This window comes from Nicotiana tabacum, chromosome 13 (assembly GCF_000715075.1).
Source record: "Nicotiana tabacum cultivar K326 chromosome 13, ASM71507v2, whole genome shotgun sequence".
NCBI classification, from domain to species: Eukaryota; Viridiplantae; Streptophyta; class Magnoliopsida; order Solanales; family Solanaceae; genus Nicotiana; species Nicotiana tabacum.
In genome coordinates, this window is record NC_134092.1 from 40,021,108 (window position 1) to 40,038,105 (window position 16,998).

The following is a 16,998-nucleotide window of genomic DNA, read 5'->3' on the forward strand; positions in this document are numbered from 1 at the left end:
CCTGGTGGAAGAAGGTTGTTCTGCTGCCGCTTCGGGGCTTCATCCTCTTCGATCTCCCCTTCGATTCCTAAATACTCAGAACTAGTATTCAAGGAGTCAATTGCAGTGGGCCGAGCAAGAAGATTCTCACGAGCAGTTAACTCCAGTTCCCAGGCCTTGGCAATACAATCATCAATGTTGGCAATGATTCATTTGGCCTCTCCAAAGTCTTTCTCTTCATATGATACATGGCATAGGTCCTCTCACAGACGAGAGAATCTTTTTGGTCCTGAAGTTTTGATCAGTGCTTGTCAATTTTGGCCTGGAGCTCTTCTTTTTTAGCCTTCATTGCGTTGAGTCGGGAATCAAACTCAACATTGGTGGTTGAGTGAAGCCAGTTTTGCTCCATGACTCTCTTGAGCCTCTCTTCCATTTTGGCCCTCCTCTCCTCGGTAGCATTGGCCTCCTCAGTTTTGGAGCATAAGTTGGCCTTCAAGTTATTAACTTGTTCCTCGCAGGCAGACTTGCGCTCAGTAGCGGCGATTACAACATCCAGAAGTTCGACCCACTTAGCCTCTCTGAGATCTTCATGCAATGGAAGCTTCTTGGAAATGGGCCATTTTATCTTCTCGGTTTGTTGTAACCAAGCCTCAAGCTCGTTCATCTGTGCAACTTTTTCCTCCAGCACCGGGAGGCTTTCGGCGAGCTGATTGCTTTCAGGAAAATGTTGATCCCGCTCGAAAGCAAGTTCTTATTTATCCAGGACCAACCTTTGCAGGCCCTCAGAAGTAAGGAAGTTGGCCTAAAAAGGGATGGGACCAAGATTATTACTTCAAAACATAAATGGAAAGAAGGTAGGAAAAGGTGAGATTGTTACATGCACTGAGCAATGCATGATGTTCTTTATTAGGCACTCCACAGAAAAAGAGTCCATCTTCTTCTAGTCCTTCGCCGAAGCCAGCGGCTTCAAGTAATTAGCGAGCTCCACCAGCTTGGAGAGAATATGGTGCTCTTTCGAAACCAAAAGAGTAGCACTTCACCTCCAACGAGGATCTTGAGAAGGAGTCGAGTACATGTTTCCCAAGTTCTCGTGGTTGGGAAATCGTGGAGGAGAATCATCCCTTACTTGCTCGACTAAAGCCGGTAGAAGAATAGCAGCCGGTGCTGGTGAAGAAGGGGCAGCTAGTGTCGGTGGATAAGGAGTTGTTGGTGTGGACAGAGAAGAAACCGTTATGGTAAAAGGAGTGGTAGTTGTTGCTTGCTCAGAAGTTGATGGCAGAAGGAAGTCTGGGGCTGAGCTCCTCTGACCGGATACGGCAACGGGGGTCGAAAAGCGAGAATCGATATTCTCATCAACCAAGTCCACTTCCTCCTAAAGCGCCCGAACTTCTTTTGCTAGTGGGTTTTGGAGCTCCCCCGGTTGAGCATCCGGTTGAGCTGATGAAGATCTTTTTCTTCTTTGAAGGGAAGCCTCTACATCATTGGCTTCCTCTTCATCATCGAGGATCACTGTGGCCGGCTTGGTTGGTGATTTCTTTATTCTCTTCTCATGAGTCCCAATCGAAGAGGAACTTCTCCTCTTCAGTTTCTTATTTTTGGGTTGGGGACTCCGAGAGGAGGCATCTTCACCGGAGGCTCAAGTAGATCTATGAATCCTGTTTCGTTTGAGGGCATTCTGCAACACCCTCTCGGCCTTCTCAGGGTTATCAAGAGCGTCGACATCGGGGAACATGACAGAACCCCTAAAAAGTCCTATACAAACAAAAAGACAGTTAGAAATTGTTCTTAAACTATTAAGATTGAGAGAAAGAGGAATTTTACTCACCATGGTTCTTAGCTCTCCACCCGAATTTGGGAGCCATTTCTTTCCGCCGTCAGAATTTCAGAGTTGTAATATCTAGAATTTTCTGAACCCATCGGTCCAGACAGTGAACTCGTGCTGGTTCCCAGCAAGTATCTGAAACCAAGGAAGTAAAGAAAATAAGCAAAGCAAGAAATTGTCTTTCTATGAAGAAAGGAAATGAATATCCAAAGACTTACGAAAATGATTCCACGATAAGAACTAGAGTTGTGGTCAGGATGATGCCCCTGGTAGCAATAACAACGAACCGCTCCATCCACCCACGGTTATTGCCATCGTCTATGCTAGTGAGAAGATCGTGGTGACCACGCTTGCTGAAGTTTAACACTTTCCAACGGAAATTCTTAGGGGAGTAAAGATTCATCATATGTGCGAGAGTTAGGGTTTTCCCAATCTCGATGCATAACTAATGAAGGCAGGACAGCGTACGCCATATGGATGGGCCTACGTGTACCAAGCAGACCTGGAACCGGTGAAAAAATTCCAGAATTATCGGGTCAAGTCCTTCACTCAACCCCAAGGTGAAGGGACCCAAAGTACAGGGATATGTATAGAAATACATAAACCCCTCTCTAGAGTAGGTAACTCGTTCTACTCCATCTGAGGCAAGGATTTCGACATTGGAGCAGTTGCACTCCTCCTTCACCGCAGGGATGCTAGAAGGACAAATGGAGAAGGGTGTGACGACCCAACCGATTGTTTTGTATATTATAGCCCCGTTCCCCTATTTATTGCTTATTCTATGTTCATTTGTGATTATGTGAATTGTCGGGGTAGTTGTTCTGGTTTCAGGGATGTTTCAAAGTGAATTGGGACACTTAGTCCCAAAGTTGGAGGCTTAAGTTGAAAGAGTTAACCAGAGTTTGACTTTTGTGTAAACGACTCTAGAATGGGGTTTTGATGGTTCTGATAGCTTTTTATGGTGATTTTGGACTTAGTCGTATGTTCGTATTTGTATGTGGAGGTCCGTAAGTTGATTTGGTGCATTTTAGCGAAAGTTGGAAAGTTTAAGGTTTGGAAGGTTGAGGGGTTTGACCGAAAGTTGACTTTATTAATATCGGGTTTGGATTTCGGTTCCGGGAGTTGGAATAGGTCTGTTGTGTCATTTATGACTTGTGTGCAAAATTTAAGATCAATCGGAGTTGGTTTGATATGATTCGAATTAGTTTTAAAAGTTGAAAGTCCATTTGTTCATTAGGCTTGAATCGATGTGCGATTTGTGATTTTGGCATTCTTTGATGCAATTTGAGGCTTCGAGCGAGTTCATATTATGTTTTAGGACTTATTGGTATGTTTGGTCGGGATCCTGGGTGCCTCGGGTGTCATTCAGATGGTTGGCGAATTATGATTTCACTTAGAGAGTTGGCTAGAATTTTCTATCACCTGATGCAATTGCACCTGTGATGGTATTACCGCACCTGCGAGGCCGCGGAAGTGGCAGCTTGAGCACAGATGTAGAGGAAGGCTGGAAGCAGAGGGATCGCAGATGCGGGAGCCCGACCATAGAAGCGGAGGGTCGGGAATTTAGTGGATTGCGCAGATGTGCATTTTGACCGCAAAAGTGGACTTTTGGGTGGTAGAAGTGGGATCACTGGGCAGGTTCTTAAAAATGAGGGTTTGAGGTTTTTCTCCCATTTTTTGGAATTTTGGGACTCAGTCTTAGGCGATTTTTGGAGCATTTCTCATCCCAATTGAAGATGTAAGTGATGTTTATTCGATTTTGTTATTAGATATTCAGTACCCATTGATTATTACGCCTAATTTTCATGAATTTAAGATAGAATTTGGGGATTTTTTGGATTATGTAATTGGAGAGCGAAATTTGAGGATTCTTGTGGTCGAAATTGGATGGTTTTGGTATGGTTGGACTTGAAATTGAATGGGTGTTTAGAATTTGTGAATTTTGTCGGGTTCCGAGGTATGGGCCCGGGGTTAACTTTTTGATTTGAGTTAAAGATCTTAGTTTTGTCTTTTGGAATCACTTTCTATGGCTTTGGTTGATGGTATTACGTTATTTTGGCTAGATTTGAGTCGTCCGGAGGTCGATACATATGGGAAGGGCTTGTAAGCGGAGTGATTTGGCTTGCTTGAGGTAAGTATCTTATCTAAACTTGGTTGAGGCACTAGTTGCCTAAATTATTTGTGATAGCTACGTGCTATGAGTGGCGCATATGTGTGGGGTTGAGCCCATATGCGTGCACTGGGGTACTATTTCCATGCTCGGTGCTTAGGCTATCACACTCCCTGAAATGATTGCTAAGCTTCAAGTTGAGATGTTTCTCCTATTTGTACCCCTATGTGAGCTATTTATACCAAAGTTGAGATTTCGTTGAGGTTATTCTTCCGATTGAACATGATAAACTACTATTTCTTAATGAAAATTATTTGTTTTAGCTGTGATAGCACACATTGGACATGCCTACACTATAGCATGTTAGTTATACCAGTCCAGCAGTATGAAACTTGATAATCATTGATCATGTACATATATTCCCACATATTTGCTTTCTCTTTATTATGAGCTGGAATAGTAGCCTATGACCACGCCGGACGGATTGTGATTATTAGCACGTGAGTTATCTGTGCGGTTGATACTATTGGCACGTGAGTTATCCGTGCACCACGTGAGTTGTCCGTGCAGATCCAGTTATTGATATTATTAGCACGTGAGTTATCCGTGTAGCACGTGAGATGTCTGTGCAGCACGTGAGTTGTCCGTGCAGTGTGTGAATATGGATCCATCCCCCTAGTGTCACCCTCTCATGTTTCTCTCTTAATGGTGTACACGCGGTTATTGAGGAAATCTGATCAGTGGTTTGGTACGGATGTGGAAAGGTTGAGAAAAGTATGTCTAGTGTTGTTTTGGAATTGCATTTCATCTTTACATGCAACTTCCATGGTTTACTATCTGATTTATCTGCATATCATCTTATATGTTGTACCAGTGACAGAACAGAGATTTGAGTAATTGTACACATACACACAGAGATAGTCCCTTCAGTACCTTGTACTTGATCACATTATTGTTCTATACTTGTTGGATTTATGAACCTATACAGGTTATAGTAGCTATCATTTATAATTCTTACTTTTTTTTACCTCGCCGATGTTAATTACGATACTTATTGAGTACATTGGGTCGATTGTACTCATATTACACTCTCCAATTAATTGTGAAGATCCAGGTGTGAGGACCAGTTATCAGCGGTAGATTTGCTTGTTGGACTGAGCTTCGAGAGGCGAGGTAAATTTGCATTCTTGGCCGCAGTTTTGACTTGTCTTTTCTTATGTACTGTTGTTTTGGTTCAGACAATATTATTATTTAGTTTCAGACTTGTATTCGATTGTAGAGCTCATGACTCCGTATTTATCAGTTTCTAAAGGATTTACCTTATATTAGCAGTATTTTACTATATTGAGATTTCAGACTTATACTATTTTCTAAGAATTACGTTGTTCTGGTTCTTTATTGTTATGTTTTGGCTTGCCTAGCCGGTGTGTTAGGAGCCATCATAACGGATTGAGATTTTGTGTCGTGACAGAGGGGTACCTACGAACTGGCCAAAACCTGCTGCCTTGGGAATTTGCAGGTGCGTTTTGCTCTTGGAGATCGGGTGCAGTACTAAGATGGAGTGGTATGATGGTATTTACGGTTGGAGGTTCAGACTCAACATCAACCTCTTTGTCTTTGTTTTCCTTTGGGCCTCTTTCGAAGAGAAGACCACTGTTTCCAAAGTTAGTAGTTTAAGAAGACATGGTGGTAAAAGATTAGTAAAGAGATTCTTGCTGAGAAAGTTAAATTTTCTAAGGAAACTCAGAAAGGGAGAAAAGGTTGTGAAAGTAGTGAAAGTGAAGAAATAAAAATGAAGAGAAGTAGAGAAGTTATAGACGAAAAAAATCGTGGTCATGATTATCTCAAAAACCGGCAAAAATACTTGCTGAATCACAGGGCAACACGTGTTCGGAGTATTAAATACGATGAGACGTGCATCCCTTCAAGTGTCAGAGACCGTTCCGGAACTTTTCCACCAAGAAAAGAATTCTCATCTACTTTCCGGTAACACTGAGTAGTGTCACCAAAAAATAGGGGGACTATCTGTATGTGGTGAAATTGGTTGATAACAAGTGGTCAAATGGCAAGATGACATGTGGAACTGAGGACAGGAAAAAGATGAGTCAGCAAATAACCGGTACCGGGTACGAAGGGTGTAACTGGTACAGGATGGATCCCGAAGGGAACATAACCGATAATAAAGATTCAAAGGTTTGACATCAGGTAGCATTTAATGAGCAGCCGTTACAAAAAATATCTGCATTCAAAGCCAGTCGTTATGAACCTATCAATGACGTTTTTATTCTCATTCAAGAGGAGCTTGATTTTAGGATCTTGTCCCTGTAAGTGGGGGCTATAAATAGCAAGATTAGCAACCATTTGTAAGGGATAAAAATATTCTACACACAAAAGATATAATCTACTATTTTATGCTCGGTCCAAATAATTTTATCATTGCTTTTACTTTTGCTCTCGGAAAGACCGAGTTCAGAATTAGGCTTGTTACCTCCTTTAATTTGAGTCGTTAATGTTATTTTTGTTCCTATTTCTTTATCATTTATGGATCAAGTCAATTTGTTTGTCTATAAACCACACTATAAATTCAACAGTACCGTTTTACAGGTAAACACATGCATAAATGAAATTTCAGTTGAGCGGCTAATAATCGACAAAAAAAAACAACAACATATATCCTCATTAATTATATCTCAAACATTTGTAAACGACAACATAAAAGAAGATTGTAATATAAGGATTATAGTTTATCTCATAAAAGGATAAACGGCATAATGAGAAATACGTATGTCAAATTTATGAACAATTAATACTACTAACTATAGTATTTAGTTCACGGAAAGAAAAGGAAAGAGACTACGGTTCACGAAGTCCCAACTAAAAATGATACTACTACCCTGGTCGAGTTCTCAGCACAAGATATATCTTTATTCTTTTGCTTAACACTAATGAAATCTTTAAAGATAATATATATATATATATATATATATATATATATATATATATATATATATTAGAGAATCATAATCAATGAATGATAAGTTGATTTAGGATAATTAAAAACCAATTCAAAAGATGACCGTTAAACATAAACAGATTAAATTAGAGAGATGACATGTGTTCTGTTTAATCATTCGGTATGCATAATTTGGGTATTTGAAATTTTTTTCAAAATATACTAGTCCAAATTTACGCAGGATAGTACTGAAACTTTCTCTATTTCGAGAGCTCCAAGTTAAAGCCAAAAACTTGCATGAATATGATTTTTTTGGGGTGGTATTTAACTTTTTGACCCTGCTTGTTTTATGTGCAGAATTTTAAGATAAAAAATTAAAAGTATTGTTAATTGAGCAAGCTTGGGACAATATTTGTTAACTTGAAATTATACTTATGAAATAAGCGGGGACAAAAGTGTACTTCACCAAGTTAAAGCACCGTGTGCAAGAGAAATGCACGAGCGGCCTAAGGGTAAGGCAAATGAAGCCATTGCCTTATGCCCCAAAATATTAAGGGCCCCGAAATATTAAGGGCCCAATTTTAAATACTATGTGTCACATATATTTTATGTAACTAGTCTTAAGGTACGCGCTTTACGCGTGTTTCCCATGCTAATAAGTAAATATTTTTTAAAAAATTACATAAGTATTATTAAACAATGTCTTTGAGTTGTAACAAAAATAAATGTATAACTTTGTAAAATTATGTATGTTGATGATCCCAAATCCAACCAAATAAAGCCCTTAGAGTTTTATAAGAATATCCTATGAATATTATTGTTATTTTTATGCCTTAATACCAAACAAACAAGTAAAAAAATTACTTTTATCATATGAGGTTGGCATGTAGCTCATATGAAATAAATTAATAAGTGGAAACATAAGCTTTAAAAATGACTAATGTTGAGTCAATAATTTACAATAATAAACTAATATAGAAAACATATAGGGAGCTGTCATTTGTTAGAATATTTGTAAAAAGAAAATTAATTAACAATAACTCATTTGGAATATATTTTATCTTCTATTATTTCATCCTTATTATTTCGAGATTGCATACTTAATAGAAAAATAATTATTGACTGTGTGTTGTTTTATAATTATTGAGTAAATACTATACATTTATAATAGATGATGGTTACAAGTCAAAATAATTATCGAGTGTAGCTTCAAATATTATATAAACATTTAATAAATTTTAGTTGATTTTAAAACTTTAAATATTAAAAAATTAACATGAAAAATATTACACTACTAAAAAATTTGGTTTTAGCGACGGACAAATTCTGTAGCTAAACAGAAAAATTCGTCACTAATCTCATTTAGTGACGGATTAGCGACAGATTATCAAAAAATTCTGCTAGCTACGGGCGATTTAGCGATAGATTAGCGACGATGTTCGTAGCTAATTCCAATTTTTTGTAGTGTTATAATTATGGTACCAACGTCAAATAAGTAAATAATATTTAAAGTAAAATCTTATTTGATTTAAAATTATACATAATTCAAATAAAGAGCTACTATTTAATAACTAAAATTTCAGTTGATTTAAAAGGAGATAAATAGATATTAGACTAACATTGAAATCCTTATCAAATGTACATTCCTAATGAGTAATGTCTATATACGTTGAATAAAAAGGGGGGGGGGGGAGATAAACAAATTGTTTGAATGGTATAAAGTAAGCTTAATTCATTTTGATGCCCTATATATTAGGATTTCCTGTGTAATCTTTCAAATAAGGAAAATTTTAATAAGTTAAGCTTTAGTTAATTTCAAAGTGCTAAATAATGATTGTTTTATCTAGTGTAAACTCTATTTTAAAAGGGTAAAAAGATGAACGACATTTCGCTAATGATGTTCGTACTTTTAATATAGTATAGACTAATATTAATAAAATATTTTAAAAGTTTTAATTAAAGTTATACAATTGAGTGATAAATAACGGTTAATTTCTCTCTCGTTTAATTAAATGATCAGCATTATCAAATCTAGTTTTTTCCTCCTCTATAAACACTCTTTTTTTTTTTTATGTTTCTAATGATTTCACTTTCTAGTTTTAACAATTTCTTTTCACCATAGTTTATTGTTCCTCATCCATTAGAAAGCAATTATTTTTTGTTCATCTTTTTAGGAGAAATCCTCAAATGCAATGGGGCGCAAAGTTTGAAAGTCGACAGATTATCGTCGTGCTCCCTCTACCTTATTCCACTTAATTAATGTCATATTTTCATTTACGACAGAGTTCCAAACCATGACGTGCACCTAATTCACACACCACACATTGTATATTTACCGTTAGGCCAAAATCCTAAGAGTTTGCTTTGTATCCCATTACTATATAGATTTTACAAAAGAAATTTAAAGGACTTTTAATATGTTTTGACTTTAGGCCACAAATCTGAGCAGCCCAAAAAAATGGCCCAACTCACAACTTCTTAGCAATTTCAATAATAAGGCTATCAGAGTAGCAACAAAGAAAGAGACGTAAACGTAAACGTCAGAGTTGAGACCAAAAATGAAGGGGAGGTTTGAAAACGCGTTTCTCTCATTGTTCACGACTGCACCCCTAACGCGGATAAGATATCCCCGCCTCTCCCTATTACGTTCCGAATACGACATTCCGTCGTCAAATGTAAAATGGTATTTTTGGTGTTCGGCTTTACTCTTTTCCTTTCGGCGCCTAGCTAAAAGGGCTACAGCCTTCCTCCTTTTTTGCCTTTGCTTCTTAACTTGGCCTCCCTCAGCAAACATTATTTTGTATGAAAATTTCGTTAGTAAGCAGTTAAGCAACTACTCCATCCATTTCAGTTTATCTGAGTAATAATTTTCTTAATTCGGTTAGAAAAAATGACAACTTTTTTTAAAGTAATTTAACTTAATTTTTTATTTTATTCTTAATGAATTTTTTTTATAATTACATAAATATTAGCATATTTAAGACCACAAATTTTTAAAGTATTATACAGCTACAAAAATTTATGATATATTTTAAATCACAAATTTTAAAATGTTCATTTCTTTCTTAAATTTTATGCAAATAAACTATATGTCACATAAATAAAACGAGTGGGTATATATTTCCTATTGGTTTGATATTTAATCATCTATAGAAATCTTTTTTTTATTTTTTAAGTCCAATGTACAATTAAACATCATCGGATAAATGAAACGCTATACATTATTTTTTTTTAAACAACCCTAAGAAAATGAACATTGATCTACGATTTTCCGGAGTAGAACACCTGACTTATCTACAAAGAAAATCAGTCAATTTCTCAGATATTGTAAAAACTGATTTCTATCTCACTTAATTCTCTTTTACGTGTAGTTTATGGTTGAATAAAACAGTTTATTCAAGAGAGGATTAATTGTTCTAACTGAAAAGACTTCTTTTATATATTTCGTATACCCCATAAAGTAGGTAATAATTAAGTAAACAACTTGTTAAATAAATAGACCACAAAAATAAATGTAACTTTTATAAAGCCTTACCACATGAGCAATGCCTTTTAAAATATTAAAAGAAATGAGCCACGCCTTACGTGTCCTGTCTTTATTCTCTTCAACAACTCCACTTGTATACTTCCTCCTATTCTTCCTAGCTAGTTCCTTCCCCACGCCACCCCCAAACCCCCCGGAAACAAAAAACTCCCCAATCCCAACAACTATATATAGACACACGGACACAGACACAGACACACAAAATATCAAAAAAAGTATCTCCTATAGCTATATACAGTAGCAGTTTACATCTTTTCCAATTAAGAAGAATTATCATATCTTCAATTGATCTTTAGCTTGTTCTTATCTTCATCTTTTCAACATGAATAGCTACAACCAAAACCAGGCTCAAGGTGCGCTTAATTTTCCCCTATAATATAATTTATGTTCTTATATATGTTTGTTTGATGAAGATTATAATATATTTTCTTTTTGGATATTTGCAGCAACCACGTACCCTCAACAGCAGCAACCACAGGGAGGTGCTTTAGTGGCTCCACCACCACCGGCTGGTTATCCAACCAGAGATGTTGAAGGTGATTCCTCTGTTCCTGTCACTACTCAATCCAGAGGTGATGGCTTCTGGAAAGGCTGGTTAGTTTTCTCTAAACACACCCCCCCCCCCCCAATTTTATTTTTCTGTTTTTATCTTGTATCCGTTAATGAAATTTGTTTGGTTTCCAATACTCATAAATAAATAATTAAGGATACCTTAAAGTTGAATAAATTTAAAGAAGAAAACCCTTGTAGAGGAGTCAAGATAAAATCATCTTTTGCATGTGCTTAATTTTTCCATAATGTGAATAATTGGGTTATGTGATACAAAAGTTTTTGAATTGTCGGGAAGATTAATTGTTTAATGTCCATTACAAATGTTCTTTTTAGTTATGCGCCTTTTTTCACAGAAGATTGTTAAATAAAATACAAATGATTAGTAAATTAGGAAAAGGATAATCTGGTGGATAAAGCATCTCGCTTTCACGGGCCGCACCCTAAGGGATGTGTCGGAGGCAGCTTACCCTTATGCATGTATTAATGGCTGATTTTACAATTCAAACACGTGACCTATAGGGCCGCATCCCAAGAAGAGATAATATAGGCAGCTTACCCTTATGCGATTCTATGACTCGAACATGTGGAGATATGGAGATAATTTGACCGTTGTTCCAAAGCTTCCCCTCAATTAGTAAATTAGACACAAAATATTTTTATCAAATGATTTCTATCTATTCAAATTGCAACTAACCATAGATCATTTTCCTCGAAATTGCTCAATCTATAGTCCTTTCTTTTGCAAGAAGGCTTTTCCACAATGAGGTCAAAGGAAGAAGATAAGAAATGATTCATATTCTCTTTTCATGTCAACAACCCTATCTTGAATCAAAAGATCTTTATATTATGCACCAAGTTGATTTTCACGGGCGATTAAAGTAATAGAGCTTTAGCCAGAGGGAAAGCAGAATTATTAGTATTATGTCATTTTCAACTATTAAAGCCCAGGGGAAAGCTTATTTCTTAAGTCTCTCTTTCCTTTCTCTCTTAATTCTGATTGATTAGCTTTTTTCTTCGCACAGCTTGTAATGTAGTGCTAACTTTTTTTGTGCGTTTGTTGCAGTTGTGCTGCCTTGTGTTGCTGCTGTGTCTTGGATGCTTGTTTTTAACGAGTGACGCCAGCTTAATTCCCTCTGTGTGGATTTACGTTTATTCGTTGTAACGTTATGTTTATAAATATCCTTGTTGGCTTTTCCAAATTTCTTGATGATGTAAAAGAGGGTGCGATTTGTATTTTGGAATTTGATTCTATATTCCTTTGATGACATTCGTTAAACATATGTGTTTGAGATATTGTTAATTAATTAATATTCTTGGTTGTTTAGTGCTCAACTGCTTGCCAATTGTCTTAATTGTCACGTCATTGTGATTGTCACAAAAGGGATATTGCCACCTCTTGATAGCAACTGGTTAGGTCAAGTAGGCCAATTGGCCAAACGAAAATGTGTCACGCATTTTATGCTTAATTTAATCAGCCCATACTGGTGATTTTAGAGCGATTTGATTAGAAGGATTGAAACAATAGATAAGTATAAAATTGTATCAGATAATATGAAGTTTGGCTAGAGGTATAAGAAAAATTAATTACTGTATAACTTTGTATACGGGTGAAACCGGGGATAACATATACCCCGATTTCCCGGTGGGTCAAACGAAGCAAGGGTATGATTACACGGGATCGGAGTTGAAGCTGAGAACTTCTTGTACCAAGGCCCGAACAAAATCCTCGCCATCGGACTTGATAAAACGACGCACCCCGAACCTGAGATGGGTTCTGAGACTTCGGGAAGCGCATGAACGGTTGCACACAACTAACGGAGGGCCATGATATCCACGTCCAACCGGATACCACGGCGCAAATCTCGCCCAATGTCGGTAACGGATCAGTAATTAACGAGAAAGAAAGATTTTTACCTTTTTTTTAGACTTGAACTAGGGGTGAAACTCTCCTACTATATAAAAGGAAAGCTTTTATTTCAATAGGACACATTCATACAAACTTATTTCTCTGCTTTCTAGCTATAGCAAAGTCTTTACTTTACTTTTGTTCTTTGTTCTTAATTGGCTTCGAACCTAGGATCCAACCGAGGGCAGAAACTATTGCCAATCCAAGTTCGAGTTAGGCCATAACGTTACGACTGGTTTGATTATTCATCGTGTCTTTAACTCATTTATCTAATATTCTTGATCATTTGTGTTGAATCAATCCACATATCTTTAAAACCGCGTATAAATTCAATTGTTATCTGTTTTAAAGGTAAACAAACTTATGAGACGTTTTTGTTCTTTTTTTCTTTTTCTTTCATATACCTTATACAACATATGGTATGGCATATAAAGAAAATATTTCCTGTAGTATTTGACTAGCGGTATTAAACTAAATAATTAATATTTTATTAAGTTATGTGAAAATAGTTTATGCAGGATTGAATGAGGAATAAGAATATGCTCTACTAATACGAATAAGTTATTTGATATAATACTCAAAATTTGAAATAAGTTAAAGCAAATTTAAGTGAAAACAAGTGTTTTAAAAGGACGTGTTTAAAATAGTAAGCATGACTGATTATTTGTAAAGGCAACTCATAGCTTTTAATGACCAATATGTCACAAGTAAAATATCACTCATTAAAAAATTATAAAGACAAATGCGACAAGTATACTGGTAAAGAAAAACTTAACTAAATGATAAGGCCAAACCGCCAAAACATTTGCAAAGCTAACCTCAGATTTTTTTAAAACCAACATAAATGAAAACTCCGGATTTTAAATATGCTTATGGAAAAGGGAATGAGTTTAGAACGAAATACAAATAGTTGCACATAACTTCAGAATGGAATCAAATGCTTACAAAATAATTTTAATACTAGAATAGACTCAAATAGACTAAAAACAATTAGGTACTAACTTTCAGCAAATCTAGAATAGCTTAGCCCTTTTAATAGTTACCACTAACATGTCAAACCTTTTATAAGTTTGAGCATTGAGTTACAAAAGACTCGGTTTACTTTAATAGTCCAACTACTCATAAGTAATAAAGATTGGCAAAGAAAATATAAGTTTACTATATATTACTTATATGCAATAGCTAGCTGTAAGATTGGAATTGACATCTAATCATATAAGTAAAACATTCAAAGAAGCATTTAGCACACAATATCCCCATCCCAAGCAGTGATCTCTTCGTCACTATTTCAAAGTAGTTCGCCCCCTATTTAGCACACAATATCCCCATCCCAAGCAGTATTCTCTCACTGTTACACAGAGAGAGTCTATGACACTTATTGAATACCGTCGTGCTGTACTCAGCCCTTAGGGGCTCCTCTTCAGGGTTCGCTTACTTTACATATTTCAGGATGAGGTGTGGTTCGTGATGAACGAATGAGGCTAGGATGACTCTCTTTCCGAGGTGTATGGTGAGGCACCACTTCTATTCCGTGGTAACTGTCACGTTGATCTTACTTTCTTTGGTTGGGGTTATCCCAAGTCTTTATTTTATTCTCATTTCTTAAAGATTCCATAGACTATTAGTATTCTTTTGGGATTGTAATTGATGGTTATTCACATAGCATGAAATGAAAGAGATATTGTTATCCTTATGTATTTCCAGTTATTGAAAATGAAGTATTTAAAGATTATGTATGATTTTAATTATTTAAAATTATTATGTTAAAAAAGCTTCTGCATGCATCTATTGGGCATATAGATGGATATTCTAGTATGGGTTAGTCACCCGAGTTAGGTAGTGTGTCGGGTGCCGGTCATGTAGTTTTGGGTCATGACAAATTTGATATCATAGCATTAGGTTCTAATTTGAGTCATAGGCAGCTATGGAATCGTGTCCAACGGAGTTATCTTTATTGGTGTGTTGTGCACCACACCCATATCGGGAAGTTTACATGGACATTGTAGGATTGTCTCGTTCCTTTCTTCCTACTCTAGATCGTACGTTAAAGCTTGAACAAAGGAGAAAATTATCGTTTTGTATCAAAATTCCGACGTGATTTACGAAGGAGAGTGTTGAGTAAGTAATGGCCCTATCTACTAAAGGATTATCCAAGAAAGTGTTTGGTGACTCTTAATTTGAACATAATGGCCAAGATTGGGAATGAAATAAATTGGGTTCAAATCGAATGTTGCTATAATGAATTGTAGTTGTTAGCCAAGAGCTAATGACTTTTTGAAGGAAGATAAGACGAGAAACCAATTGATCGTTGTTGTGATGTATCGGAAATGGTAAAACGTTTGTGCTACCGAAAAGAATAACCGCACCTTGGGAGGGCATGATCCTAGTATATAGTTGGAATTGCTCGAGGAGAAGGATAGTCATGTGATATGATGGCTACCATCATGAAAGACAAGTATAATATAAAGAATTAAAGTTCAGTCGGGTAAATATCATAGTTTCGAGTTAACTAAAGGAGTTCATATCCCAAGATTTTTATGATTGGATATTGAAAATTGATGTGGATAAGGTGGATACTTGATATGAAAGGTTGTAGTAAATATCATGTCACATGAGCTAGCAAACGACATATGTAGAGTATCAAAGTGCATTTTCATGTGATCAAGGCAACCTGAATGACATTAATTATTAATAACGAATGTGGATATACATGGCAATAATGTAAAGAAGCTTGAATGAATAAGTGAAATACGTGCTAAGGTGCAAAGTGTACAAAAGGCATAACCTTTAAGGTTGAAGGAGTAACAAGAATTGTCTAGAAAGGCAAGTCATCATGAATGGGCAACATTAAACTTGTTTAGACGAGGTATATCTCATTTTAATATAAATATATTCATGAAAGATAAAGTTTATGAGAATATTCCCTAGAACCCTCGTAAGTGAGCCAATAGAGCAGTTGAATATCCATTGATGGAAAAAAAATAGGAAATGTAAAGGGGTTAAATGTATTGAATAATGTACGAGGTAAGGTTAATACTTTTGATGGGTTGTAAATATTACATTAACGAGTTAAATCTAAAGAGTTAGAGAACAATAGTGGTACTGGAGGCCGAAGGATTTCAAATGTTTCAAAGATATGTGATTATGTCTCATGCATCCTAAGGATGTTATGTTAGGAATGAGGGTAAAGAGTACCTTATTAGAAACAAAGGTGCTCATTATGTAGCCACATGTTAAATTTCATGGGTAGTAGGGTATGCTCCGAAAATTTGCATATGTGGACGTGGTTTGAAAATCTATATGGAATCTAAAGATAGATCCTTAGTGTCTTGAATTTATTATTGTGAGAACAAGACTTACTATAAAATGTTGCACGAAGATGGTATACAATTTTTTTGTGAAGAACTCGTACTTGTTAAAAGTGGTTGGGCATGGACTTAGAGGTCTAATGGAGTCGTACTTATGGAACATATTCATTTGAGCACAGACCATAGAGTACGACGTAAGAGGGATGCAAGGATAATACATATATACATAAAAAGTAATGTGTTAATCATGTTATTATGATACGGGAAGAGGAGGATGACACTTACCAACATCACTTGTGGTTAAGAAGTGTGGTGGCACTTAAAAAGTGAAGGAACCAAGAGAGCTCTGATGAGCATAGCGATTCCATTCTATTATCAGAATTAGAAGGAAATATAAGTGTGATGATGAGGATATGAGTCAAGTTTTGTCGGAAGTGGAAACTGTAAGATGAGATTCCTAGTTGGGAACTAAATGACCATTAACACCGGGGTAGATATGTAAGTGTACAAGACAAGTTTACTTGTGGTATAAAGACTTTGTAAAGTATGCATACGATAGGTAAAGGCTTGAGAAGCGACTTACTCCTAAGTGGGGGAGAGTCAGGCATTTAATTTCTTCGTAAGGTGATGGGGTAAAAGAAAAATCTTCAAGAAGAATACAAAGTATAAGAGCAATGAAGGATGTTGCACTGGGGCTACGAGTTTGTTGTAAATGAAAAAGGTATGGTCCATTTGTTAGGGAAGTTAAAGAGATAGATCGCCATTGTTTAGACAAGTTGTTAATGAACGAACAAATGGTTCGAATGATTTCTAGAAGTTTGGAT

General features: G+C 36.2%; 1 protein-coding gene across 1 annotated transcript; it reads left to right on the forward strand.

Moving 5' to 3' along the window:
- Positions 1-10,591: 10,591 nt before the first annotated feature.
- Positions 10,592-12,292, forward strand: LOC107819239 (protein CYSTEINE-RICH TRANSMEMBRANE MODULE 9). Its single transcript, XM_016645327.2, has 3 exons — positions 10,592-10,761; positions 10,855-11,002; positions 12,024-12,292. The coding sequence occupies exons 1-3, from the start codon at positions 10,731-10,733 to the stop codon at positions 12,067-12,069; spliced, it is 225 nt and encodes a 74-aa protein (XP_016500813.1). The 5' UTR covers positions 10,592-10,730; the 3' UTR covers positions 12,070-12,292.
- Positions 12,293-16,998: the final 4,706 nt, after the last annotated feature.

Excerpts from the sequence above, each read along its gene's own strand:
- LOC107819239 (XM_016645327.2), top strand. The coding sequence starts at position 10,731 with ATGAATAGCTACAACCAAAACCAGGCTCAAG. Across the intron at positions 10,762-10,854 it reads CAACCAAAACCAGGCTCAAG|CAACCACGTACCCTCAACAG; the intron begins GTGCGCTTAATT and ends GGATATTTGCAG. Across the intron at positions 11,003-12,023 it reads GATGGCTTCTGGAAAGGCTG|TTGTGCTGCCTTGTGTTGCT; the intron begins GTTAGTTTTCTC and ends CGTTTGTTGCAG.